This window comes from Vombatus ursinus, unplaced genomic scaffold (genome assembly GCF_900497805.2).
Source record: "Vombatus ursinus unplaced genomic scaffold, bare-nosed wombat genome assembly UNPS02000749.1, whole genome shotgun sequence".
Classification (NCBI taxonomy): Eukaryota; Metazoa; Chordata; class Mammalia; order Diprotodontia; family Vombatidae; genus Vombatus; species Vombatus ursinus.
The window spans coordinates 3,043,497-3,069,258 of record NW_020940527.1 but is presented as its reverse complement, the minus strand read 5'-3'; the positions used below and the strand labels follow the sequence as shown (position 1 = coordinate 3,069,258).

Here is a 25,762-nt window from a genome sequence, read left to right as displayed (position 1 = left end):
TGTACTGTCTGATGTTTTTAATAGGAATGGGTGTTGTATTTTGTCAGAAGCTTTTTCTGCATCTGTTGAGATAATCACATGATTTCTATTAATTTTATTATTGATATGGTCAATTATGCTAATAGTTTTTCTAATATTGCATCAGCCCTGCATTCTCTCCAGATACTTTGTAGTCCAGCCAAAGTAGCTTTACTGGTTCTCATGTAGGACACTGAGTTTCCTGACGCCATGCCTTTACCCTGGCCATTCCCCTTGCCTGGAATTTACTTCTTCATCTCTGCATCTTGGAATCCCTAGTTTCCGTCAAAATTTACCTTCTGCATGAAGCCTTTACTCTTTCTGCTTAGCTTCTGATGCATTCCCCACCAGTGTTACTTTTGCATCTGTTTCATAGAGGTATTTCATAGTAAATCAGATAAGATAGGATTATCCTTAAATAAACTCAGGAAGATACCTTTTAGCAGGTTGAATCGTAACTATAAGATTCTTCAGGGTGGATGGGTAACTTAAAAAATAGAAGGAAACAAACATGAAAATTGAACCTTCCTCTTAGCTTTAACTCTTTGTGGTCTGAGCTATATATTATATATGCTTTTTTCAGGAAGGTTAAGACCAGTCTCTGTGGACTTGTGTAGGATTCTTCTAGTATTGTCACCACAATATTTTGGAAAGTCATAGGAGCTTTCAAGATCTTAAGGCTTAGGTAACAGTCCTTGGATAAGATAGTGGACATTTAAAACAGACCTACTACATAATACATATGTATGTATATATAGCCCTTTAAGGGTCATAAAGCTCTTCCTTTCTAAAACCCTGTGAGATAGATAATTCCAGTATTAGTATTCTCATTTTATAGATGAAGAAACTGACTCAGAGAAGTTAAAAATCACTGAGTTCGCATTCATACTCAGGAAAAACAAAATCTGATAATTCTGTTTGCGTAATACAGGTATTTCTAAATGTGGTGAAATAGGCTATGTAGTGTGTAGTGTACCAAGGCCAAAGGTAAGCTATAAAATTGAGTGATATATACAAGGTTACAAAATAACTTATACTTATGTAGCATTTTAAAGTTTGCAAAGCATTTTATATACTTTTTCATTTGTCTTAGTTATGTTATGAAAATCTCTGATAGGTTATTCCCATTTTACAAAGCAAGAAATTTACAAGGAACCCAGAGGTTAAATGACTGGCCCAACCAGTAAGAATCTGAGGCAGGATTTGACTCGGGTCTTATTGACTTCAGTTTAGTATTCTCTACTGTTTACCGCCTGTTAATCTTGGTTTGCTTCATCCATATTAGAAATAACACTTCAGCTGTCTACTTCTCTTAGCAGCACGGATGTCCAGTGTAACCAAGGAAAGGCACCAGAATTTACGTCAGGCTCATAGACTTAAACCTCAGAAAGCCTCTAGTTCAGTCCCTTCATTTTGTAGATGAGCACACTAACACACAAAGAGGTTAAGTGATTTGGCCAAGATCACACAGGGAGGAAGTGGTCAATTCAGGATTCAAACCCACATTCTCGGATTCCAAATCCATGGCCACTGGCAAAGGGCCACAGTATTTTTTTTCCCCAAAATTGTAACATTTGTTTTATTTATTGTGTGTAATATAACCAGAAGTTGACATAGATTAGACATATAACATAGAGAAGCAAAGTAACTTAATGTTCAGTAAACACCAAGATCTTTAATTCTACAAAAATTTCAAAGGAAACGAAAGCAGTCTGGTGTAAATCAGATTTACAACAACTCAGACTATATAACAAGATAAACTCCTAATGGATACATGACTTAGATGTAAAAGGTCACATTGTAAACAAATTAGAGGAGCAGCTTAACAAGTAAGCATGTCCAGAAATGTGTATCTCTGTACATTGTATCCATCTCCTTTCTGTCAGATGAGTAATAGCCTTCATCACAGGTCTTTGAGAAACTTTGTTGATCATTGCATTAATAAGAATTAAATCTTTCAAAGTTGTTTTTCTTTACAATGTGTTGTCCTTGTATAAATTGTTTTCCTAGTTCTGTTCTGTTCACTCTATTGTATTTCAGTTCATAGTACCTAGGATTTTGTGAAATCATTTCTTTTGTAATCGCTTGTGGCATAATAATATTCCATTACATTCATATGTTACAGTTTGTTCAGTCATTCTCCATTTGATGGGTAACCCCTTAGATTCTGGTTATTTATTTTTCTTTTCCTCCACCTTCTTTTAATCTGTCTTTTAGGATCAGTAATTTCTTTTTACTTGTTACTGTTTCCTCTCCCTGGTATTATCCTCCCTTTTAAACCAGAACCTTCCCCCCTCCCTTTTCCCTGTTGAATTTGATGTATTTTGACACCAAAGTCTGTGTGTATGTGTGTGTACGTTCTGCCCTCTTTGGTCCATTTTAGCTAAGAATGGGGTTCAGTTGATACCTGATTTCCCCCATTGTTCTGGTATTTTCATCAGAAATGCTTGAAAGTTCTGTATTTCATTAGATATTATTCCTGTAGGATTTATACTTAATTTTGCAAGGTAAGTTATTTTTGACTGTAAGTGTATCTTTTGCCTTTTGGAATATTGTATTCAATGATCTCCACTCGTTTTTAGTAGAAGTGGCTAGGTCTTGAGTGATCTTGATTGGTTCCTTGATACTTAAACTGTTTCTTTCTGGATACTTTATGACATTTTTTTCCTTGGGAAACTCTGAACTTTTTCTGTGAATTTGCTAGTCTTTTTCCTTTTTGGGTTTCTTTCAGTAGATGGTTGGTAGATTCTTTCTGTTTTTGCTCTGTTTCTAATAGATCTGGGAAGTTTTTATTTATGATTTCTTAAAATATGATGCCAGACTTAAAAAAGATATATAATTTTCAGGGAGTTCAGTGGTTCTTAAATGATCTCTCATTGACCTGTTTTCTTGGTTAGTCATTTTTTATATCCGGTATCTTACATTTTCTTCTCTTTTTTTCTTTTTTCTTTTTTTTTCTTTTTTTTTCTTCAGACCGAGGCTTTTATTTTATTCATTTCTTGCATTTAAAATATTCTTCAATGACATCTTTGGCCTGAAATTCCTTGCCATAGTCCTTAACAACAATGCAGCTGCAGCCAACCACTTTACAGGGCTTTTCCCTCTCTGTCAGTTTGACAGAGGCCTGCCCATTGGCCCAGCTTCTTGTTGTCATCAGCCTTGATCAGGTTGATTTGGTGCTCAGCACACAGGCCCCCAACCAACTTAACATGCATAGGTTCATCACAGTTGGAATCAGGAACACAAAGATGGGCTTGGCATTTGTCCAAGGCATTGGCAGCTTCAAGAATTCCACGAACTCGACCATCGTGGATGAGTGCGGTCTTCAGCACTTCTTGTAGAACGGTGTTAACGTCCATTACACCTCCAGCAGCAATGCCTTCCTCAGCCATGGCAGCGTCATGGGTGAAGCTAAATTTTGAAAACACCCAGGAGCCTCCTCCTCCTGCTCGACTCAGCAGCAACAGGGAAAGAGTTCTTTTTTTCAATCTAGTTTTTATTCTGATATTTCTTGCTATCTCATGGGGTTACTATTTTTTTTTGACTGTTCAGGTTTTCAGGGGGTCTGTTACTTGGATAGGGCTCAAAGCTGCTATTATTATTATTATTACTGTTAATTTATCTTATGATTAATTTCCTTTAAGTGTTGATGTAGGCCTTGTGGAAAATTTATTCTTTACCTTGAGCTTCTGCTTGAGCCTCTAATTGTTTTAGAGTTAGATTTGCAGTAATGTTTTATGTTAATAATATTTTATTTTTTCCAATTACATGTAAAGATGTTTATCAACATTTATTTTTATAAGATTTTGAATTCCAAATTTATTTCCCTCCGTTTCTCCTTCCCTAAGACAGCAAGCAATCTGATATAGCTTATACATGTGCAATCACGTTAAACGTATTTCTACATTAGTCATGTTGTGAAAGAAGAATCAGAACAAAATGGACAAACCATGAGAAAGAAAATACAAAAAACAAATGAAAAAAATGAAAATAGTAAGCTTTGATCTATATTCAGATTTGATAGTTCTTTCTCTGGATGTAGATAACATTTTCCATCATGAGTCTTTTGGAGTTGTCTTAGATCATTGTATTTTTTGGGGGGGGGGTTAGGCAATAGGGTTCAGTGTCTTGCCCAAGTTCACACATCTAGTAAGTGTCAAGTGTCTGAGGTCAAATTTGAACTCAGGTCTTCGTGACTCCAGGGCCGGTGCTCTATCCACTGCGCCACCTTGCTACCCCGGATCACTGTATTGTTGAGAAGAGCTAAGTCTAGTTGATCATCGCATAATGTTGCTGTTACTGTGTATGATGTTCTCCTGGTTCTGCTCACTTTGTTCAGTATCAGTTCATGTAGGTCTTTCCAGATTTTTCTGAAATCTGCCCGCTCATCATTTTTTTAAAGCACAATAGTATTCCATTACGGTCATATACCACAACTTGTTCAGCCATTCCCCAGTTCATGGGCATTCCCTCAATTTCTAAGTCTTTGCCACCACATAAAGAGCTGCTATAAATATTTTTGTACATGTAAGTCCTTTTTCCTTTTTTATGATCTCTTTGGGATAGAGACTTAGTAATGGTATTGCTAGATCAAAGGGTACGTGCAGTTTTATAGCCCTTTGGGCATAACTCCAAATTGATTTGCAGTAATTTTTGATATTTGTTGGTGATTTCTCTGATTTACTCCTGTCTTCAGCTTTAGTTTCTAAATTGGGCTTTGTGCCCTCCTGCTTCACTTTTGAATGTGATGCTTGGTCTCACCCTGCATCCTCTGGATTCTTACATTGACTTTCACCTTCCATGTTAAGTCTTTGTTAGCTGCTTCAAAGAATTTGAGGATTCCATCCTGTCTATTCCCATAGGTTCAACACAGGGAGTCCACCTAATGTGTTGGTGACTTTCTTCACTTTTCTCCTGACTCATGGGTATACCAATGAAATACATGAGCTGTCCATTGCTTATCTGTTGTTCTTGCCACATGACTGGTCCATTTTCTTTTTTCAATCTTGTATTTCTTTGATAACATCCTTCATTCCAGTTCTTCATAGTTTCTAATTTGTCCTGTGTTACAGCCTGGTTACATCCATTGTACATTGCTCTTTTAGTGATTCTTCTGAGACTAGTAGTCTTATTATTCATAGTTAATAAAAGAAAGGGGGTGGAAAATTGGTATGGTATATTTTTCTTTTAGCTTAGGCATCCTTTGGTAAATTTCTTGAGTACAACTCATTTTCTCACAATATCATTCAATTTCCATATTGATAAAACTTCTTCCTTTCTTTCCTTTGGCAACAGGATCGTGGGGTCAGCAGCTGCCTTTTCCAAAATCCAGCAAAACTTCATCTAACTATTGGAACTCTAGTGCTTCTCAGTGATCAAGAGATCCAGTGGGCATGTGAACTACTGCAGCAATGTAAAGAAGATTTTATCAGGTAAGTAGTCTGAATGTATGGGGAAAGGATAGTCTTCAAGGATACTACATACCTTTTCAGAGAGCCGTAGTATGAGGGAGAACAGTATTAATTGATTCGCTCATCTGTAGCACTTGAACTTTGAATCACTAAACAGTGATTCACTAATTTACTAATGAAGTAAATTTTAAATATAGATATATTATTAAATGTTTTGCTTATATCTTGAGTGTGAGCAGTGTTTTGAGGTTGAGAAATTTAGTTCAGATGGTGCGAAGTGTACTTTCTCCAAAGTGATTTTCTTGTATCTACCAGAACTTGTCTCTTATTTTATCCAGAAATCTTTCCATTACCTTTCACAGTTAGAATTCAGTCTATTCTAGTAGAATCGAATGTAGCTTGCCCAGTAAAATCTTTTTTTCTTCCTCAAAATAGAGGTGTCTAATTTCGTTTTCTCTTTTTCCCACCATCATAAGTTGGCCTTATAGAAATGGACGTTGGTATTGAGTTGAAGAAGGTTTAAAATTTGGTTACCTAAAATGCTAAACTTTGTAATGCAGTGATTGTTGTTTTGGAGCCGTGTCTGGTTTTCTGCCCCTTTTTTAGTTTCCATATTGAGGCAATTTTCTTAAAAATAATCACAAGGTAGGGGCAGCTAGGTGGTGCAGTGGATAGAGCACCGGCCCTGGAGTCAGGAGGACCAGAGTGCAAATCTGGCCTCAGACACTTGACACTCATTAGCTGTGTGACCCTGGGCAAGTCACTTAACCTCATTGCCCAACAAAAAAACAAAAAGACAAAACAATAACAAGCTGATTTGGTTTGCATTATGCCTTTCATTTGGAGTCTCCAGCGATACAATAGCCCCTGTGTGTTGTGCTTCGCTTAATGCTGGGTAAAACTGATTTTTTTGAGCGCTTGACCTAGAATTCATGACAACTTGATATTCTCAATTTAATATTTGCAAACTCTTAGTTCTGCCATGTGCTTTTGCTATAAAGAATAAGATAGATTTAGCCAATTGAAAGAATCAGTTTTTACTCTTTAATTTGTCCCTAGAACAACTAACCTTAACCCAAACAAATAAAATCTAATAGCATGAGTTTCTGGTCACAGGTTTGTTTATTCTACAGTCTCACAGCTAAAGGGACAATATTGCTCAGAAAGAAAGATTTAAAGGAAGATAAGATATATTATTTAGAAAATTATTAGTTTGCAGGAAAGTAGAAAAATTGGGAAAGAATTTTTACATCTAGTATCTCTGATAAAGGGCCTCATTTCTAAAATATGTAGAGGATTAAGTTAAATTTATAAGAATACAAGTCATTCCCCAATTGATAAATGATCAAAGGATATGAGTAGGCAGTTTTCAGATGAAGAAATTAAAGCCATCTATAGACATATGAAAAAATGCTCTAAATCACTATTGATTAGACAAATGCAAATCAAAACAACTCTGAGGTACCAAATCACACCTATCAGACTGACCAATATGACAAAACAGGTAAATGATGAATGTTTGGAGAAGATGTGGGGAAATTGTAACACTAATGCATTGTTGGTGGAGTTATGAAATGATCCAACCATTCTGGAGAGCAATTTGGAACTATGCCCAAAGGGCTATAAAACTGTGCATGCCCTTTGACCCAGCAATAGCACTTCTAGGGCTGTATCCCAAAGAGATACAAATGGGAAAAGGACACACGTACAAAAATATTTATAGTAGCTCTTTTTGTGATGGCAAAGAATTGGAAATTGAGGGGATGCCCATCAGATGGGGAATGGCTGAACAAGTTGTAGTATATGAAGGTAATGAAATACTATTATGCTACATGAAATGATGAGCAGGTGGATTTCAGAATGGATTTCACAGATGCTGAGTGAAGTGAGCAGAACCAGGAGAACGTTGTACATAGTAACAGTCACATTGTGTGATGACTAACTTTGATAGAGTTATCTCTTCATAGTAATGTAAAGATTTAAGACAACTCCAAAAGACTCATGATGGAAAATGCTGTCCACATCCAGAAAAAGAACTGTGGAATCTGAATGCAGATTGAAGCATACTATTTGCTCTTTTTTTCTTCTTCTGTTTTGTTTTGTTTTCTCTTTCTTGTGGTTCCTCCTCTTGGTTCTAATTTTTCCTCACAACATCACTAATGTGAAAATATGTTTAATAGGAATGTATATGTATGACATATATCAGATTGCACGCCATCTTGGGGAGGGAGGTGGGAAAGGAGGGGGAGAAAAATTTAAAACTCAAAAGCTTATGGAAGTGATTGTTGATAAATCAAAATAAATTAATAAAAAAAGGAAAATTATGAGTTCTCTTAATCATATCAAATTCAGACCACTGATTTTTGTCACCTGAGTTTTATCCTGAAATACATGAGAATTTAGCTGTAAAAACTTTCTGATACCTCTTGGGTATCCTTTGTGTTATTGAATGCCAAATCTGAGAACTTTAAAAACATCAAGATTTGTGTGCATGAAGAGTAAGACAAAAATTTAATTGTTACTAAGAATTTTTGACATAAGATGAAAACAGCAATTGCAACTTTTAAGACTTGGTAGTGCTTTTGAAATAAGACAGAGTTACTCTGCAAAGATTCTTTAGCACATGGGAAAAACTCAAACCACCTTTTCTAGAACGTCATTTGAATCCAATCAATTATAAAGTAAACGGTTTGCCTATTTACTGTAAAATTAGTTTGCTTTTTGGGGGGAGTTGTTTTGGGAGCATATGAAGTATAAAGATTGATTATTGAGCTGGCTAAATATGCTTTATTTCCCCAAATTAAGTGTTTGTTTAGATGAAGGAAAGTCATTTCTTCATCTCCTGAAGTCTATGCTGGGTAAAAGCTATCACCCAAACATTAAGAGCTAGGGTAGTTAGCCAATAGGTAATGATATTTAGCAGTTAAATAGTATTAAGATTCCAAATTCAAGGATAAAAATAAAAGCATCAAACATAAATAACTTAATGGTATACTTTGTTTTACTTGATAGCTTTTTTGATTTTAGGATTTTGAAAAATGTACCTGAACTGGCTCTTAAATAGGCCAATGTTAGAGTATGGATATTTATAGAAAAAAGTCTTTTGTACAGGTTTGAGTATTTGTTTTAGACTTGGAAATATGTTTAAAGGCTGATACTAGGTTGGAAGCTTGACCTTGTGTTTTCGCTCTTGCTCTAAAGGGTCATATAGCTATATAGACTCCAGATGAATTATTCACTGTGGTTAGTGAACTTTAATGCCCTAAATATATCCCTAGTGGGTACCTTTTTCACCAAGAGAAGTAGAAATGGAGGGATGCCAATCTAACAGAATACAAAGCAGTCATTATATACCTAGGCCAGCTGTGCCCCTACATCCCATGTCAGCAACCTCTTCAGCTATTGATACCACTCTAGGTGCTAATCATATCAATTCCAGTAAACCTTTTTTGAATGTCTACTATGTTTTCAAGCACTGTGCTAGTCTACTATGTTTTCAAGAAGTTTCAGTACTCGAGGAGCTTGCAGTCTGCTTGGGAGCAGGGTGTGGAGGGCATGGCAGATAAATATAATTACTTGTTTTCTTGGTGCTGTGCTCTAAAGGGAGGGGAGTGAGGGTAGAGATGAATATCAAGTAACACCCAACTGACCTGAGAAAAAGATATGAAAATGGAAATAAAGTGGAAGAATAGGAAGACAGAAGTCTTGAGAGAAAAGAGAGAAGAAAAGTACATAGGAAGAGAAGCAATATTATCAGAAATTGTCACATTTGCTCTTTAGTGGGATCACATCCTAGGGTCACATGTACTATTTTGGACATCATAGTAGGGGAATTATTATTTAAGATTCTCAAATTTTTCCACTGTTTTTTAATTGCCACATGAATGAAAATAAACAGAAAGGTCTTTTGTATCACTGCAAGTAAAATTGCCATTCTGACCTAGTACTAGATTTTATTAGATGACTATCTGGAGACATTGGGAGCAGGTAGGTGGTAGTGTATAGAGTGCTGAGTCTGGAGTCAGGAAGACCTGAGTTCAGGTCTGCCCTCAGACACTTACTAACTGCCCACTAAAGGCAAGTCACTTAACCCGGTTTGCCTTAACCCTGTTTGCCTTAGTTTCCTCATCTGTAAAATGAGCTGGGGAAGGAAATGGCAAACCAATCTAGTATCTTTGCCAAGAAAACCTCAAAAGGGGTCATGAAGAGTTAGACACAACTGAAATAACTGAACAACAACAACAAAATTTGGCGATGTTGCCATATTCTTTTCAAAATTGTGCATGATTACATTTCTGTTGTGGTTTGATAAAAGAAGCTGTATATAGCTGGCAGGTTTTGAGAACTATATGAGCTTTGTTTTGACATAGTATAGTATTCTTACTGGGGAAAATGACAAATAATTTGGGGTTTGGGATGTCAAATTATAAATTTTCCAACTGAAAAAGGAGGATGAGGCCTGGGGAAGAAACGGCAAGATATTTGTATTAGTCAGTTAGCATAGATATACATTGATAATAACCTACAGTGGGACTTTTGGCAACCTAAATGGAGTCAGACCTCCCAGCTCCCATATACTTACCATAGGGGAAAAAAAAAACCAACTTGAAATTCACACCAGACTGAATAACATTCAAGGAATCCAAAGAGAATCTAAAGTAAATGACTTCTTTCAGCTCAGAACTTAACAAAAATTCAGTCAGAAGTCTATGGACAGTAGGAAAGGGGGCTGCCAAGAAAGATAGCCTCCTAGCATGATGAGATGTGAGGAGACGCTCCCACCCTACTCCCTTTTAGAGGTGGGGGGTCCACAGATATGATAGATTGCACACATTTTTGGCCTTTTTTCATTTTTTAAAAATTTATTATTATTTTAAAAATAATTTATTGTCAATTTTTAGCATTTTTTTCTTTTTAAATTTTGAGTTTGAAATTTTCATCCTCCCCCAACTCTCCCCTCCCCACTAAGAAAGTAAACAATGTGATAGCAATTATACATGTGAAATATGCAAAACTTTTTCATATTAGCTATATTTCAAAAAAAGCAGGAAAAATAAAGTGAGAAAATTATACTTAAGTGTGTACTCAGAGTTTGTTATTTCTCTCTCTAGAGGTGGATGGCATTTTTTTCATCATGAGGCCTTTGGAATTGTCTTGGATCATTGTATTAATCAGAGTAGCCAAGTCTTTCATAGTTAATCATCATTACAGACATTGTTGTTACTGTGCACAATGATCTCCCGGTTCTTCTAACTTCATTTTGCATCAGTTCATACAAGTCTTGCCATGTTTTTCTGAAACCATCCCCCCTCGTCATTTTTCACAATGCAGTAGTACTCTAGCACAATCGTATGCCACAGTTTGTTCAGCCATTCCCCAATTGATGTGTAGCCCCTCTATTTCTAATTCTTTGCTGCCATGGGAAGAGCTGCTATAAATACTTTTGTACATATAGGTCTTTTTCCTTTTTCCTTGATCTCTTTGGGATACAGATCTAGAATTGCAGGGTCACGGGATATGCATAGTTTTATAGCCCTTTGGACATAGTTCCAAATTGTTCTCTGGAATGGTTGGATAAGTTCACAACTCTACCATCAGTGCATTAGTGTACTTATTTTCCTTCCTCCCCTCTAGCATTTATCATTTCTGATGGGTGTAAGGTGGTACCCCAGAGTTGTCTTAATTTGCATTTCTCTAACTGATAGTGCTTTATGACTATAGATAGCTTTGATCTCTTCTGAAAACTGCCTCTTTATACCCTTTGAGCATTTACCAATTGGGGAAGTGGATCTTATTTTTATGAATTTGGCTGAGTTCTATACTCAGTATATATTTGAGAAATGAGGCCTTTATCAGAGACATTTGCTACAAAAATTTTGATATTACTTCATTGTCTGTGGTACCTTTTAAAATATAGTTTCCTTGATTATCTCTTTTAGTTAGGTCTATTTTTGCTTTTGCTTTTCTGAGATCATAATTGCAGCCCCTGCTTTTTTTTTTTTACTTCAGCTGAAGCCTATTAGATTCTATTCCAGCCTTTTATTTTAACTCTGTGTGTGTCTTTCTGTTTCAAGTATGTTTCTTGTAAACAATATGTTGTTGGATTCTGGTTTCTAATCCATTCTGCTATTTTCTTCAATTTTATGGGTGATCCCATTTACATTCACAGTTATGATTACTATGTATTTTCCTCCATTCTACTTTCTTCTGTTTCTTTGAATCTCTTTTTATCATGTCCCTGTCTAAAAATCTATTTTGATTCTAACCACTAACTCCCCTCCACTTTTGTCTTATTCCCTTCTCCTCCTATTTGTCTATTGAGTAAGTTAGATTTCTTTGATCCAGTTCTGATGAGAGTGAGATTCAAGCAATGCTTGCTACCCCCCACTCTGCATTTTCTTTTCCACTGTAAAAGCTGTCCCTTGAAATCTTCTTTTATGTGAGAAAATTTTCCCCATTCTACTTTCCCTTCCCTCTTTCTTACCCCTTCAACTTTTTGGAGACCTTTCCAACATAATCATCTCATATCCATGCCTGTTGTCTATGTAAATTCCTTTTAGTTGCACTAATAATGATAAGGTTCTTTTTTAAAGTATTATTTTAGTTTTTCCAATTACATGTAAAAACAATTTTTAACATTCTTTTAAAAAATTTTTTGAATTCCACATTCTCTCCCTCCTCCCTGCACCCTTCCTGAGAAGGCAGGCAATTTAGTGTGGACTGTACATGTGCAGTCATGTAAAACACATTTCCATATTAGCCATGTTGAAAAAGAAAACATAAACCAAATGCCTCCCCAAACCAAGAAAAATAAAGAAGATGAAAAATAGTATGCTTTGATCTGCATTCAGACTCCATCAATTATTTCTCTGGAGGTGGATAGCATTTTTGATAATAAGTCCTTCAGAATTATTTTGAATCATTGTATTGCTGAGAATAGCTAAATCATTCACAGTTGATCATTGTACAATATTGCTATTACTGTGTACAACATTCTCCTCCTTCTGCTCACTTCACTATGCATCAGTTCGTATAAGTCTTTTCAGGTTTTACTGAAAGCATCCTACTCATTATTTCTTATAGCGTAGTAGTATTTCTTCACAATCATATACCACAGTTTGTTCAGCCATTCTGCAATTGAGAGGCTTCCCCTCAATTTCTAATTCTTTGCCACTACAAAAAAGAACTGCTATAAACATTTTTGTTCATATAGGTCCTTTTCCTTTTTCTTTGATCTCTTTGAGATACAGACCTAGTATTGCAGGGTCAGAGGGTATGCATAGTTTTATAGCTCTTTGGGCATAGTTCCACATTGCTCTCTAAAATGGTTGGATCAGTTCACAATATCAGCAGTGCATTAGTGTCCCAATTTTCCCACATCCCCTCCAACATTTGTTATTTTCCTTTCCTGTCATATTATTCAATCTGATAGGTGTGAGATGGTACCTCAGATTTGGTTTAATGTGTATTTCTCTAGTCAGTACTGATTTAGAGCATTTTTTCATATAACTATAGATAACTTTGATTTCTTCTGAAAATTGCCAATTCACATCCTTTTATTTGTCAGTTGAGGAATGACTTGTATTCTTATAGATTTGACCCAGTTCTCTCTATATTTGAGAAACGAAACCCATTTTTTCCCTGAATGATTATACTCAAGTTTTGCTCGATAGGTTATTCTTCGTTGCGATCCTAGCTTTTTTGCCTTTTGGAATATCATATTCTAAACTGTCTACTTCTTTAATGTGGAAGCCACTAAATCTTGTGTGATCCTGGCTATGGCACCACAATATTTGAATTGTTTCTTTCTAGTTGCTTGAAATATTTTCTCTTTGATCTGGGATCTCTGGAATTTGACTATAATATCCCTGGGAGTTTTCATTATTGGATCTCTTTCAGAAGGCGATTGGTAGATTCTTTCAATTTCTGTCTGGTCCTCTGGATCTAAGATATTAGGGCAGTTTTTCTTGATAATTTCTTGAAATATAATGTCCAGGCTCTTTTTTTTTATCATGGCTTTTAGGTAGTCCAATAACTCTTAAATTCTCTTTCCTCATTTTATTTTCCAGGTCAGTTGTTTTTCTGGTGAGAGTTTTCACATTTTCTTCTATTTTTTTTTTTCATTCTTTTGGCTTTAATTGTTTTTTAATGCCTCATGGAGTCATTAGCTTGGTCTTTAAGGAATTATTTCCTTCCATGAGATTTTGTACCTCTTTTTCTGTTTTGCCAATTCTACTTTTTAAGAAATTCTTTTTTTTTCCAGTGAATTTTTGTACCTCCCTTTCCATTTGGACAATTTTGCTTTTTAAGAAGTTCATTTCTTTAGTGAATTTTTGTACCTCATTTATGATGAGACCAATTCTGTTTTTTAAGGTGTTACTTTCTTCAGTATTTTTTGTACCTCTTTTACCAAACTGTTAATCTCTTTTCATAATTTTCTTGTATCACTCATTTTTCCCCCAATTTTTCCTCTGCCACTCGTATCTCTTTCTTTAACTTTTCCAGAAATTTTTGTTGCGCTTAGGTCCAATTAGCATTTTTCTTTGAGGCTTTGGTTGTAGCTATTTTCACATTGTTGTCTTCTATTAGCTTTTGTCTTGCACTTCTTTGTCACTGTAGTGGCTTTTGATGGTCAGATTCCTTTTTTGTTTGTTTGCTCATTTTCCCAGCCTATTTCTTGACTTTGAACTTTATGTTAAAATTGGACTTTGTTCACCTGAGGGTGGGGAGGCACTATTCCAGTCTTTGAGGCTTTTTTGTGCTACTGTTTTCAGAGCTAATTCTGGGGGTCTGTAAGTTTTTGGTGTTTCTAAGGTGGTGTGAGGCAGTGATAGGTATGGTTACTGCTCTCCTGATCTGTGTGCTGTGGTCTTTATGAAGGAGGGGCTCCTACTCCTCTGCAGTCTAAAGCCCTAGCATTCCTCTTAGCCTTGGAACTGTGAGCGGGACCCTTGCTCCCTTGTTTCCAACTACCAGAACTCTTCTCTGCCCTGGAATTACAACCTAGAACTGCTTGTGGGCAGTTTTGTTGACAAATAGTACCTGGTACCACGCCCACTGACAGTACAGAGATCCCCTATAATTTCTTTCTGATCACTTGTCTGACCCCCGTACCATCTCCTGAAGCTGCTGCCACTGTTGTGGTCCCTGTGCCCACCTTGTTATCACAGAGCTCTACTGCTGACCTCTTGAATTGTCCCAGACTGGGAAAATGGCTTTTCTCAACTTCTTGTTGGCTCTGCCACTCCAAACTTGATTTGAGGCATTAAAGTTGTTTGAAGGGGAATGTTGAAATAGTGCATTTGGATTGCTACCTCTGATCTTCCATTTTGGTTCCCAGACTATTTTAATATATTGATCAAATTTTTTTCTTTTTTTCTTGTCTTTGTCAGTCAATAAACATTTATTAAATACCTACTATGTGCCACGCACTGTGCTAAGTGCTGGGGATGCAAAAACAGGCAAATGACAGTCCCTACCCTCAAAGAGCTCAAAATCCAACTGGGGAGACAGCAAGAAAGAAAATATGTACAAATAAACTATATACAGGATAAAGAGGAAATAATTAACAAAGGGAAGGCACTAGAATTAAGAGGGATTAGGAAAAGTTCCCTGTAGAAGATGAGATTTTAGTTGGGACTTAAAGGAAGCCAGGAAAGGCAGTTGGTATAGATGAGGGAGGAAAACATTCCAAACGTGAGGGACATCTAGAGAAAATGTCAGGAGCGTACAGTTGTAATGTCTTGTTTGTGCAGCAGCAAGGAGCCAGTGTCACTTCTAGGGCATAAGGTGTAAAAACACTGGAAGGGTAGGGGGGAGGCAAGGTTATGAAGGGCTTTGAACGGCAAACAGAAGATTTTGTATTTAATCTTGGTGGTAATAGGGAGTCACTGGAGTTTATTGATTAGATAAATACTATTAAGGTGACATGGTTGTACCTGAGGTTTAGGAAAATCACTTTGGTGGCAGAATGGAAGATGGATTGGAGTAGAGACTTGAGGCAGGCAGACCCACCAGCAGGCTATTGCCGTACTCAAGGTATGAGGTGATGAGGGCCTGCACTAGAATGGGTGGCGGTGTCAGAGGAGAGGAGGGGACATATTCCAGAGATGTTGCAAAGGTTAAAAATCGATAGGTCTTGGCAAGAAATTGGATATGAGAGATGAGAGATAGTGAGGAATCGAGGGTATCTCTTAGATTTCAAGCCTGAGGGCCTGGGAGGATGGTGGTGCCCTTTACAGTTATAGGGAAGTTATCATGGAGGAAAAGTTTAGGGGGAAAGATAATGACATCAGTTTTGGACATGTTGAGTTTAAGATGTCTGCTGGCCAATCAGTTTGATATATCTGAAAAGCAGTTGGAGATGTGAGCTTGGAGATTAGTAGAGAGGTTAGGACTGGATAGGTAGATTTTAGAATCATCAGCATAACGATAATATTTAAATGGGAGCTGATGAGATCTTTAAAAATATTATTTGTTATATAGAATGATTGTCCAGGAAGGGAGGAGACAAATACTAGGAGAAATTTTTAGAATTTTTAAAAATTAATTTATTTTGATTTATCAACAATCACTTTCATATGCTTTTGAGTTTTAAATTTTTCTCCCCCTCCCTCCCCACCTCCCTTCCCAAGATGGCACACAATCTGATATAGGCCATACATATACATTCCTATTAAACATATTTTCACATTAGTGATGTTGTAAGTAAGAATTAGAACCAATAGGAGGAACCACCAGAAAGAGGAAACAAAATACAACAGAAGAAAAAAACTAGCAAATAGCATGCTTCAATCTGCATTCAGACTCCATAGTTCTTTCTTGGTATGTGGATAGCATTTTCCATCATGAGACCTTTGGGAGATGTCTTAGATCCTTGCATTGCTGAGAAGGGCTCAGTCTATCAATGTTAGTCATCGCACAGTGTGGCTGTTCCTGTGTACAACGTTCTCCTGGTTCTGCTTACTTCACTTAGTATCAGACCATGCAAGTCTTTCCAGGTTTTGCTGAAGTCTGCCTATTTATCATTTTTTATAGCACAATAGCATTCCATTACATTCATATACCACAACTTGTTCAGCCATTCCGTAATTGATGGGCATCCTTTCAATTTCCAACTCTTTGCCACCACAAAAAGAGCTGCTATAAATATTTTTGTACATGTGGGTCCTTTTCGCATTTGTATGATCTCTTTGGGATACTAGAAGTGCTATTGCTGGGTGAGAAATTTTGGTTATATAAAAAGATATCACTAAAAAAATTTTTTTTTTTTTTTGGTTTAAGCAATGGGGTTAAGTGACTTGCCCAGGGTCACCCAGTTAGTGAGTGATATGTGTCTGAGGCCAGATTTGAACTCAGGTCCTCCTGAATCCAGGGCTGGTGCTCTATGCACTGTGCCACCTAGCTGCCCCCACTAAAATTAAAAAAAAAAAATTTTAATGATCATCTGCTGAAGGAAATGCCAAAAGTAAAAATCCTATCAGTATCATAGACAAAGTCCAGCATCCTCACATCAAAGAAAAAAAACTACGAAAAGCATCTAAAAAGAAGCATTATAAGTACCCAGAGAACCATACTCAGGATCACCAAGACCTAGCAGCTTCTACTAAAAATGAGAGGAAATCTTTGATCACGGTTTTCTGAAAGGCAAAAGATAAAGGCTTATAGGCAAGAATAACTTACCTTGCAAAGGTAAATTTAATCCTATAGGGGAAAAAATGGATCTTTAATGGGATAGAAGACTTTGAAGCATTTTTGATGAAGAGGCCAGAGCTAAGTAAGAACTTTGAAGTGTAAACACAAAGTCTGGAGAAACCCATAAAGGTAAATTTATTTGAGTAATTGGAAGGAGCTGTATGATGATGTGGTTTTAGCATTCTAATAGGACGAGAAAACAAGTATCCTTTCAGAGCCATAATTTCTTTAAATGATATTTCAAGACATAAATAAGAAAACCAGAGGCCCTGGTAGATTGGTTCTATTCTGAGTGTTTTAAGAAGGAAGGAGATGAGAAGGTAAAAGAAATGTATTAATGTAGAAAGGAGGAAGAAGGGGGTAGAACTTGCAGTTTTTCGTAATTGCCATGTGTGAAAGAAGGGAGAAGAGGTTGTGGGGAGCCGGCTTCAGATGAACCTCATTCTGATCTGAAATGGTCAAAGGAACACTCACACAAACAGTTTAGAGTGTAACTATATCAAACTCAACAGGGAAACAAGTGGGGATGGGTATTAAGAGAAATACCAGGAAGAGGGAATAGTCACAAACAAAACAAATTTCGTGATCCTGAACATCAGATTAAAAGAGAAAAAAAAAAGAGAGAGAACCATAATTTAAGGAGATTAGATTGCCTCTTTGACAGGGAATGGCTGAACAAATCATGGTACTGGAATGCAATGCAATATTATTATGCTGTAAGAAATGATGAAAGATCATTTCAGAGAATCCTGGGTAGCATCAGTTGACATAGTGAAGTGAGCAGAACCAGGAAAAAAAGAACTTTGACAGTAATTCAGATCATTGTAATGATCAGCTATGTTTTCAGAGGATCAATAATGAAACATTTTACCCACTGCCAGACAGCTGATGGGCACCAAAAGTTCAGAGACGTACATTTTTGGACATGGCCACTGTGTGCAATAGTTTTGCTTGAGTATGCTAATTTGTTATAAGGTTCCATTCAACCCGCTCCTGCCACTTTATCTCAGCTAAATGTGAGGGATGTTGGAGGGAGAGAGATTAGTAATAGTGATGCCAAGAAAAGAGGGCCATTGAAACATTTTTAAAAATACACAGAAGAGAAGAAAGTTCAGAAGGAAGCACAGATGAACAGATAGTTTTGAATGCAGCGTATTGAATTTATTTTACATTTAAAGCAAGTGGTGTAAAATGGAGATTCATGGTTTTATATATAATCCTCATTTTGTTTTCTATTGTGTACATGAACATGTTCTTTTTAGGCATTTAAGTTGAGTAAAAAAAATCTTTTTAATTCACTATGAGCAGAAGTAGTTCAGAAGAAAGCGTAGATAAGCAGGACAGGTAGAAGTAATATGTGGAATTTATACTTTTTCTTTAAAAAATCAGTAGTATGAAATAGAAATTTCCAATTTTTATACAGTCCTCTGTTGTGTATCTTATATACAGAAATGCTCACTTTTTTGTATTTAAGTTAATAATTTAAAAAAAAAGCCAAAAAGTAACCCATGATAAATAATGTAAGTTGTTACTTAGCTTTTCTTTTAGCTCTAGGGAAATGTGTAGTAGGCCCTGGTTTACGTTTGGACCGATGACATTAAGAAGTACTAAGTCTATTTCGTTGTGGATCTGTGTACTGAACATGTCTCATTGTAGATGACTCTCTTGGTTTAATGACATGAATCTTCCTTTACTATTTTTTTCCCATTTGAAGCAAAATTACTGGAGGTAAACCCCTGTTAGCAGAGATGTTGGGGATAGAGTACATGAATGATGATCCTAGCATGATGGATGTTCTTTATGCTAAAGTTCACATGAAGGATGGCTCTGACCGGTAAGTGTCTTGTTTGTGTAGTATTATTGGAAATAAAAATTAACATATTGTAGTATTTCATTATTGATCCTAGTGATAAACTGTTTTGATTTTTGGAATCTTACTATGTTAGTGAGAGGTAAGGTTGTTATAACATTTTTTGGTAGTAGAAAAAGAACAGACTTTCTATCATATCAGTATACTCTTTTGGGTTGGTTATTGTTGTTTAGTTGTTTCAATTGTGTCCAACTCTCCATGACCCCATTTGGGGTTTTCTTGGCAAAGATACTGGAGTAATTTGCCATTTCCTTCTCTAGCTTATTTTACAGATGAGGAAACTGAGGCAAACAGGATTAAGTGACTTGCCCAGGGTCACACAGCTAGTAAATGTATTAGACCAGGTTTGAACTCAGGAAGATGAGTCTTCCTGACTCCAGGCCCAGCATTCTATCCACAGTGCCATCTAGCTTCCCCCATTGGGATGGCAGAATTGGTATCTTTTGCAAGGGACTTTTGCTGGAAATATTAGATATGTTTCATTTATCTCTTTGTATCCCCAATGCTTAGGACAGGACCTGGCATGTTGTAGGGGCTTAATGAATAATTATTGATCATTTTGTGTGTCCTTCAGCTTCCTTATCTTGTTGCCTAAAGTAGCATGTATGATATAGGTGTGACAGTTCATGGAATTTTAAATGTTTAAGTACTGGAATTAGAGGATAATTGGAGCAGAGGTATTAAATCATATGGCCAAGCAGAGAGGAACTTCTAAGTGACCCTAGAACTGACCTGGTCTCCTAGTGACTCTCCAGATTATAGAGGATCACTGTAGAGAATTAATATTTTTTGAATTGAGTTTAGAGTGGACCTTGGTCCACTTGGTTAGCTAAGTTTGAAGAGTAAAAAAAATTTAACACATTCAGGATGTCCAAGAACTATTGTATGGGGTAGACTATTTCTTTCTAGTCCTGCATGAGAGGGCTGCATGGAAGAAATGAGTAATGGACTGTAAGAGAATGAATTCACCTTGTTTAAGTATGTATAGCTTCTCGGGTATTTGGAAGGGAAGGCACTTTTGGATATATTTGGTTTGGGTAGAGGGATAGACTGTGTTCCAATGCTGATTCTTATAGTAAAAATAAAAGTCTTGTCCCATTTAAAATGAAAGAAATGTGTTTTATTTCCTTAATTAGTTTGAGAACATAACAAAGCACCATTTTTATTTAGGCTCTTCTCTATCAATTTGCTTAAGTGTCATCTACGGTGATATAATTTTTGTCTTTGTCATTGCTAATTTTTAAATTTACTGATATAAACACACACACACACATATATGTATGTATATTTAAATGTAAAGTTTTAATCAATAAGGGGAAAAAACCACAAAATTCTGCTGCCTACTTCAAATTAGCATATGACCTTATGAAAAAATTTATGTGGATTATAGAATACTTGGACTGAATATTAAAATTTTTTCTGACCAAGGAAACAAGTGGTTATGATGTTTCCCCTTCCTGATAGTAATATCAATCCTGGACTCTAATTAGTTTTATTCAGATTGAAAAGGTGTGGTTGATGGTGGCTGCTGGTGGAAAATGAAAGAAAAGTGAATAGTGGTCATAGGGACAGTAGACAAGATAAAATCAGTTGCCCTTGGTCTAACAGTCTTTTGGTTATACCGTTAGAGTATTAGTTCTAGTAGGTGCTATTTGGCTGTTACGGGCATCATAGATTTTTGGAAAAGGAAGAAAGTAGGAGAGACTAGATGTTAATTGAAGTCTCAATATACAGATGCAGTTTGTATTGGCTTTAATAGAAAGATATAGGTTCAGTTGAATAAACCCTTTAATTTCTAATAGAATTAGCCTTCCTAAACTCTGTAAACTTCCTAATATCAAGGGTTTGTAAGTTATAGAGATCTTATGAAATATCCATAATAGTACCTGGCATTATATATCCAGAGACATTTCTGAGCATCTACTATCTCCCTAAAGTTGCCTTTTTTCTTTATCTTCTTTGTGTAGTATTCATTCTCCTTTCCCAAGTAAAGAAAAAAGATCCTTTTCTGTACCTGATTTTCACAAAGGGATAGTTGGAATAAACATGATACAAAAAAACCTGCTTGGTATGAGAGATTTGAGTTTATCTCTTTTTTTTTTTTTGGTTCATATGTGAAAATGCTTCCTAAGTTTGGGAAGGAAGGGGAGAAAGATTTAAAACTCAAAAGCTTATGGAAGTGATTGTTGAAAACTAAAAATAAATTAATAAAAAAAATAAAAAAAGAAAATGCCTCCTAAGTGAGAGCCTATGTTTTCAGTGGAATAGAGAAAAACTGGGTTATGGACATCTTTGTCTCCAGCCTGTGCCTTACACTTGCGATGAATGTTTTAGTGTATGGCTTTGTGTTTAAATGTAAGCTGTTTTGTGATTGGAAAATGTTTAAATCCTTTGGAAGTCATTGGCTGATCATCAAGAAGTTGACTTATCCTAAAAGAGAAGTGAGCTAATATTGGTTTTTTACATGCTTAATCCCTAAAATATAGTATAGTATAAAAGACAGTGTCATGTAGTGAGAAAAAACTTCCATGCCTGGGAGTTTGGGAGATTTGGAGTCTGGCCCTAGATCCATCACTCAGTAGCTGTGTGACCTTAGGTGAGTGAACTCACCTATGTGGGCTTCAGTTTTCACATCTTTAAAAGAGGGAGTAATTAGACTATATGATCTTGAAGGCCCTTGATTCTGCTTATTTTAAGTTCTATGATTCTGCATGTTTTAATATGGCTTCTAACTTAGTAATCCTAAAGTCATGATGGGATGTTGTGGATGAGAAATTAATTTTGTAGTAGCCTTATTTGAAATAAATAATATGCTATTAAATTAAATAAAATATAATTAAATTAAATATAAATTTACTATTCATGTCAGGCATTTCAAAGATTTTTCCTGAGGATTTAGGAACCCGACTAAATAATAGCTCTCTTGGTAATGAGGTCTCTTTATTATGTGCTGTTTTACCCCTATATGTCCTCAATTTTCTTAGGCTGCAGTTGATAGCTGACCAGCTGGTAGAACGGTTTGTGTTATCTGGATTGATGATGAAAGAATGGGACAGAGTGAAACTCCATGCTACAGTCATGAACACTCTATTCAGGAAAGATCCCACTGGTATGTGCCTTAGAAGACATAGCCTCTAATTGGGTGAATACATAGTGAATTCCTGGGGCGTAAATTGGACAGGCTATCATAAGAAGCCAATTCTTAGAGTTTTTGAGATCAAATATTTTGTTTTGATGAATGTAGGAGGAAATAGTTGGAATATATTTAGTATAGAGCTAAGAAATTTTCATATTTCTACTTTGCCATTAGAACTCAGAAAGTACAATTGGGATGGGTGGGGAGAAAAGATCATTTATATTACAGAAAGACTTTTTGTCTTACTGGAAGAGTCATTGCAATATACTTTCAAAGAGTAACCTCTCCCTCAGTAAATATAGAATATAGTTTACTCATTAATTCATTTCACACAGATTATTGTGAACATGCATAGCATAATATACATGTTTTATTTCACTTGGTGGCACCCTGGTTTCAGTTCTAGAAGAAGTGAGATAAGCCATTCTTGTCAGGATTAGGACCATGTACCATTTATGAAATTGCAGATTCAAAAATATTAGTATTAAAAGTGTTAAGGGGCCCCCTGAACTTGCCTTTTGGAGTTCCCTTATTTTCCAGAAACATTGTACCTGGAGTACATAGGAGGCCCTGAACATGTCAAGGACAAAGCTCCCCCTGAGCTGACATAATTTGTTGTTTATACCCCAAGCTGCACTCCCTGTGTGTCCTTGGGAGTCAAGACAGTTGTCAGTTAGTCTGCTGACTGAGAAACTTTTTTCAGCTAGGACTCTTGTAGTTAAACAAACCATCATATCTTCATAGTCTAGCACTTCCCAAGGGAAAATTATGCTGCTTTTGCCAATTTACTTATTCATGATTTCTCCTCCCCTTTGGGAGGGGATTAGTCCTTTCTCCCCTCTCCTATGACTTCTCTTTTTCCCTGTAACTTAAATACCAAGGGCTTTCCCTACACCACTGGGCTTCTTGGTATAGGGAGTTCCCACATGCATGTGCCTCTCTCTTGTGATAAATCCAGTTGCAACGCATGTTTCATGGACTTGTGATACTGTTTTGGTTAACAAGTGTATAATATTACTATTCTCTTCTATTACAGCAGCCATCAGTTATGTTTTTTTTTTTAATTCTCTGAGACATACAGTGTGATCAGAGACCCTATTGGAAAACTTTTAATAGCAGTACTGTTTGGTTAGAATCATTGTAACACACTAGGACTTGGCTCCTTATTTATTTTACGGTACTTGTGTTTTGAAATTTTATATTGTATTTCATTTAAGAATTTCTACTTCTTTCCCCCAACTCCACAAATCACTATTCAGCTACTTTTTTACAGTTGGGGACACTGAGATAGTGAACAGTCTCAAAGTCTCTCTGACTTAGTCAGAGTCTTTAAAATTCCTTTCTTGAGTCTGGTATAGAATCAAGAGTTCTGAATTTTTTTTTTTCTGATAGAATATCCCTATTCCTTTAAATATCACTATAAAGTCTTAGAACATTTGGGATATCATTATAAAATTTATCCTGAGTTGTACAAAAATGTTGTAGGCTTTGCTAGGTAAACATAGATTAAGATCTTTACCTAGGAGAAGGCTTCTGTTTACAAGCAGTTGTTAGATAGCTGACACTAACGGGCTAACTAAAATAGGCAGCAATTAGTAGTTGCTGCATCTGTTAATATATCAATTCTGGCATAGCAATCTATGCCTATGTCATATATTATGGCATGTTCAAAATGAGAAGAAAAATTTCCTGGGGAATGTCAGGAAAAAAAAATGTGTTTTCAGAAAATAATTGGAAAAATAATCTGATATTTAAATGAGCTTACAAATTTATCTCTGTTGACTTTTCTTTAACAGTGTTTTGATAAAAGTCATTATGTTAAATATCTTGGCAAACTTCATTCCAAGCTTTCTAGAACAAGTTGATGTTAAAGGGCATGATCAAAGGTTTACCAGTGTCTTGAATTTGTTCCCCTGGTAATACTGTTAGCCTCCAGCACTGGACAAATCTGCCTTGCTCACTCTGGTTGGCTATCATGCAGTGCTTGCCCTTGGCCAGGAGGGGGAGGTGGTAAGAGAAAGTATGTTGTGAAAATGTGGGGGGGAAACTCAAAAAAGTCTCTATAATGGTGATGGTTTTATTCAGTGAACAGTGAATTTTCATATTTGTGGTAAATCTTTAAATCATGATACTAGTCACCATTATAAATTTGAGTGTCACTGTAAACTAATGTGTAAAGCATGTGTATGTTTATTTAATGTTGCATCAAGGCCATACAGTCATAAAATGGAGCTAGAAGGAATCTTAAAGCTCATCTTATTCAACCCCCTCCTTTTGCCCATGAGGAAACTGGAGCCAGAGTATTTTAGTGACTTGTAGAGGTCACATAGCTAGTTAGTAGTATAGCCTAGTCAGGACTCAAATTCTAGATCACTTAACTTCTCTAACAGTGTGTTCCCAGATGTGCATAAATATTTTAAGAATTGACTTTTTTAAGACTGAAGGAGAGAAAGTACCTTCCAACCAACCCTTCTAATTTTCAGTTTGTTATGTTTACAGCTGAAGACAGGAACAGTGCCCTAGCAGGCAAATCGGGCCCTCGGGAAAGAGAATCATTTGATGGCCGAAATATATTAAAGGTCAGTATGGAACATAATGATCCTGAGACTTACTGTTGTTGAAATGTGTTTAAAATGAGTGGAGAATAAGTAGCTTCCCCTTTAACACTAGAATATTCCTATCCTCCTACTTTGCACAGGAAATATTGATAGAAAAATCTTTTCAAATTGATGGAAAATGTTTTCAAATTTCTTTTTACGTTTAAAGAGGAAAAAATAATTTCAGCAATGTTAAAGTTATGGCACTTACAATATGGAGTTAGGTAGATGGGCATGGAGTCAGGAGTTCAGATCTTGCCTCAGACATTTAGTAGCTGTGAGACCATTGGCAAGTCACTTAACTTCTGTTTGACTTAATCCACTGGAGGAGGAAATATCAAATCACTCTAGTATCTTTACTGAGAAAACCCCACGGACAGTATTAGCATGCTGTGGTCCATGGAGCCATGAAATTAGACATGACTGAACAACTGAACAACCATAGCAACAACTTCCAATATCCTTAAACCTGGTGGGTGATTTACGAAACAATTAGGTTCCCTACCACTTGGATCCACAGGAGAAAGTAATTGTAGCTTCGGTAGGATTTACTGTTAGACTTTCACTTTTGGAGTGTTGACTTTGCATTTTATAAGTGAAAATGAATTGCTTGTCATCTTCTAGTGGCTTTTTCTTGTCACCCATAAAGTTAACTTTCTATGGTTATATTATCTGTTTCTACTCCAGAATAGCTTAGGTTTTGAAAGGGGGGTCATTCTTTCCTGACTTATCGGGGTTCTGCTTTTCCGAGGACTAGATTGATCTGTGAAATTTAAATGAAAGGCTCACTTGAAAATTACATTAGTCTTTCCTCCACAATTCATGTTGAGTAGTGTTCAGAGAGTGAGAGCTGCTTTTTCTCTGTGTTATATGTGTTTTCATACCATTTTGCACCCTGGCAAATGGAAACATGGGTCAATATGAGCACAAGAAGTTTTTCATTTTCCATTCCCCTGGAATTCTCTGAAATCCAGTATGTTTTTAAATCTTCTAACTCATGCTCTTGATGTCAGAGGTAGACTGGTATTTGGAGGAC

General features: G+C 36.2%; 1 protein-coding gene and 1 pseudogene across 2 annotated transcripts in view; one reads left to right on the top strand and one right to left on the bottom strand.

The window, feature by feature from the left end:
* Positions 1-25,762, top strand: part of ASCC1 (activating signal cointegrator 1 complex subunit 1) — a 134,708-nt gene that overhangs the window by 67,071 nt on the left and 41,875 nt on the right. For both annotated transcript variants that reach the window (XM_027858488.1, XM_027858496.1), the window contains 4 exons: positions 5,314-5,450; positions 18,838-18,957; positions 21,978-22,102; positions 24,629-24,708. In XM_027858488.1, the coding sequence (XP_027714289.1) occupies positions 5,314-5,450; positions 18,838-18,957; positions 21,978-22,102; positions 24,629-24,708 (462 nt within the window). The remainder of the gene's footprint in view (positions 1-5,313; positions 5,451-18,837; positions 18,958-21,977; positions 22,103-24,628; positions 24,709-25,762) is intronic.
* Positions 3,000-3,410, bottom strand: LOC114040419 (annotated as a pseudogene).